This window comes from Rhagoletis zephyria, unplaced genomic scaffold, assembly GCF_001687245.7.
Source record: "Rhagoletis zephyria isolate East Lansing unplaced genomic scaffold, Rhagoletis_zephyria_1.1 Rzeph_scaffold_40890, whole genome shotgun sequence".
Lineage (NCBI taxonomy): Eukaryota > Metazoa > Arthropoda > Insecta > Diptera > Tephritidae > Rhagoletis > Rhagoletis zephyria.
This window is the reverse complement of record NW_016197945.1, coordinates 79-2,765: the sequence shown is the minus strand read 5'-3', so window position 1 is coordinate 2,765 and position 2,687 is coordinate 79. Positions and strand designations below refer to the sequence as shown.

The 2,687-nt window shown below is 37.8% G+C and overlaps 1 protein-coding gene across 1 annotated transcript; it reads left to right on the top strand.

Moving 5' to 3' along the window:
- Nucleotides 1–5: 5 nt before the first annotated feature.
- LOC108354949 (palmitoyl-protein thioesterase 1-like) lies at nucleotides 6–1,643 on the top strand (the record flags this gene model as incomplete). Its single annotated transcript, XM_017606125.1, has 3 exons — nucleotides 6–97; nucleotides 158–284; nucleotides 1,374–1,643. Coding segments are annotated over 3 exons (342 nt in total), but the record flags the coding sequence as incomplete, so codon positions are not given.
- Nucleotides 1,644–2,687: the final 1,044 nt, after the last annotated feature.

The following is a 2,687-nucleotide window of genomic DNA, read 5'->3' as shown; positions in this document are numbered from 1 at the left end:
AAGAAGAATATCGGCAGAAGAGCTCATTTCTTTCTAATATCAACAACGAAGTGTTTATCAACCAATCCTATATTACCAACCTTAATAAACTAGAAAAGTAAGCGTGCAAACGATTATAAAAAATAAAATATTTCCAACTAACAAAACATCCTTTCAGATTTGTAATGGTCAAGTTCTTGAATGACTCAATAGTTCAGCCTAAAGAGTCACAGTGGTTTGGCTTTTACGCACCTGGTCAAGATAAAAGCATCCGCCCACTAATACAAAGCGGAGTTTACGAAGATGTAATTCAGTAGATATAACTAAATACATATACATCAACTAAAGTAGTAGCTTAAGTGGCTTTAGAAGGTTTGACTGAATTGAAAAATAATCACTTTCCCTTCATGCACATATCTGTGCCGTTCAATTAAAACAGCCGAAGTCGGGATAGACCCTTTTCCTTTTATAGCAACATTTCATTGGGTTCCCAAACAATATTTTAAGGTTTAACTAGCCGTAGATGTTGTTCAAGATGCCCTTTTGGTAGAAGCTTAATTAGAATATAGAAAACATTCAAGGGAAACTGATTATTTTTTAATTCAAAGTTAAAACTATGGCGACTGATCTCTGTAGTTGCTGCTGTAGTAGAGATAGCTACCAGTATCGTACTTTGAATTATGTATAGCGATTAAGCTCAGTATACAGAAAAACGCAGACAATGTCCGAATTTACTTTTTCGACATGTACATTTCGAAGTAATTGGCTACTTTGTTCCAATGTGTTTAACAATTTATGTAAACAAATAGCAAAACCGTCATAAACGGGAAACTTAAAATTGCGTTACTAGACTCAGTAGCCGACAGTCACGAGTAGATAATTTCAGGAGTTAAAAGCCCTCCCGAAAGGCCTTGCTGAGAGTCCAGACGTCTTCCACTCTACATTCCTTTCTCCTTTCTATTTTGTATTGAATGGCACAAATTGAAGGGCTTCTTCTTTCGTTACCCATGGAAGGGCTTCCTGAAAGGCTTTTATAGGACCTACATCAGAATGCCTTTTGAAGGAGTTCTTTTAAAGTTGCTCCTTTAAATTATAAAAAACATACATCTTTGAAGTATTTGCTTAAGGCTTATATCAAATATATATTTTTTAAATTCATTTTTAATGCAAAATAATATAACTTTATGCATTCGCGTAAATTTTAAATGGATAAGCCCTTCTTAGAATGGATTCTTAGGCCTCTTAGAATGGATTTACTGAAGAAGACCTACCTAAATTATTTTCTGGATCAGTAGCCAGTTTAGTCGCCATATATAATAGGGCCGGACCATCAATTGAACGCCATAGATATGTAATATTAAACTCTTCACTTAATTTTTTTGTTTTTTCCGCAGCTCGGGCTTAAACAAATGGATGAAAACGGCAAGTTGTTGTACCTATCTGTAGAGGGTGATCATTTGCAAATGACTAGCAAATGGTTTATCGAAAATATTATACCACTTCTTACAAAAAACTAAATAAAAGATGTCTACATCTCAACATACTCAGCGGATTCGAATTTTCTCAAAAAGGTGTGTGATAAATAAGAACAAAGAACTATGATTATTTTTAATTGCCTAACATGTAACTAATAATATACTAATAAATCATTTTGACGAGCAAAATATGTTTCTTTACTATTTGGATGTCCATCATCGTCAATGCATCTGCGACAGTGAGGAGCCACTGTGACAGGGACCTGTCAATAATAAATCCACCAGAAATGAGAGTCGCGCCTTGCAGTAGTACAGCCTGGTTTTCGGCTAGCGTTCGCTGAGCCAATCTGTCCAAGAGCTGTTGTTGTTGTTGTAGCGGCTACAACAACCCCGCCCAGATCGGTTGGTATCTCAGTCGTTGTCGTCGAGTTCCACTAACGGCAGCCCCTAACGGTTAAACAGTAATGTCTTTTCTGAACCAAATGCATTGTTTCAAGCAAGTTATCCCATTTCATTTATTAAATATATAAAAGTAAGACATTCTTTATCAGTACACCACCTCTCAAGCGATACATAAATTTTCTACTTCATTATTACGGATTTATTTTCCTAGCGAGTTAAGTAACCTATCCACCGGAGAATCTGAAGTCGCTCAAACGACATCTGTGCTCTCAATCACAGACACAATATCTTCAATGAAATCACACAAATGTGTATAAGTCTGCACATATAGCGTGTCGCGGAATGCCTTACGGTGACGTAGCTCCTTAGCCAGCCACTTGTTGATTTCCTCCTTGTCAAGCTCGTCCGGTTCCCGTAACTCCGTATTTTCAACATCACCACCAGCATCCTCCCTTGACAGAGAAGTGATGTCCTCTTGAATGGCATAATAGTTATCGATAAACTCTTTCCATGCTACTTTTAGAAAGGCTTCCTCAATCGTCAATGCCAGCTCTTCCCATTCGTCGATACCCGTCGATATAATGCCCCGCACGTACACATAGCATGTCCGTTCACGTTCTGTATTGTGCAATATTTTCTCTTCAAAATCTATGGAAGGTTTGCCACGCATCTCCTCCAAAATACCCATCATCTCCACAAAAAGTAAAGCGCGTTGATCGGGACTTCCTTGGCGTAATATCATAGCTTTCAAGGTTTCCACACTCAGATCCCAGGCCGGTTCGCGTGGCTTCTTTAATCGCTGGTATAGTTCCTTCAGTAGTTGTATGTCGT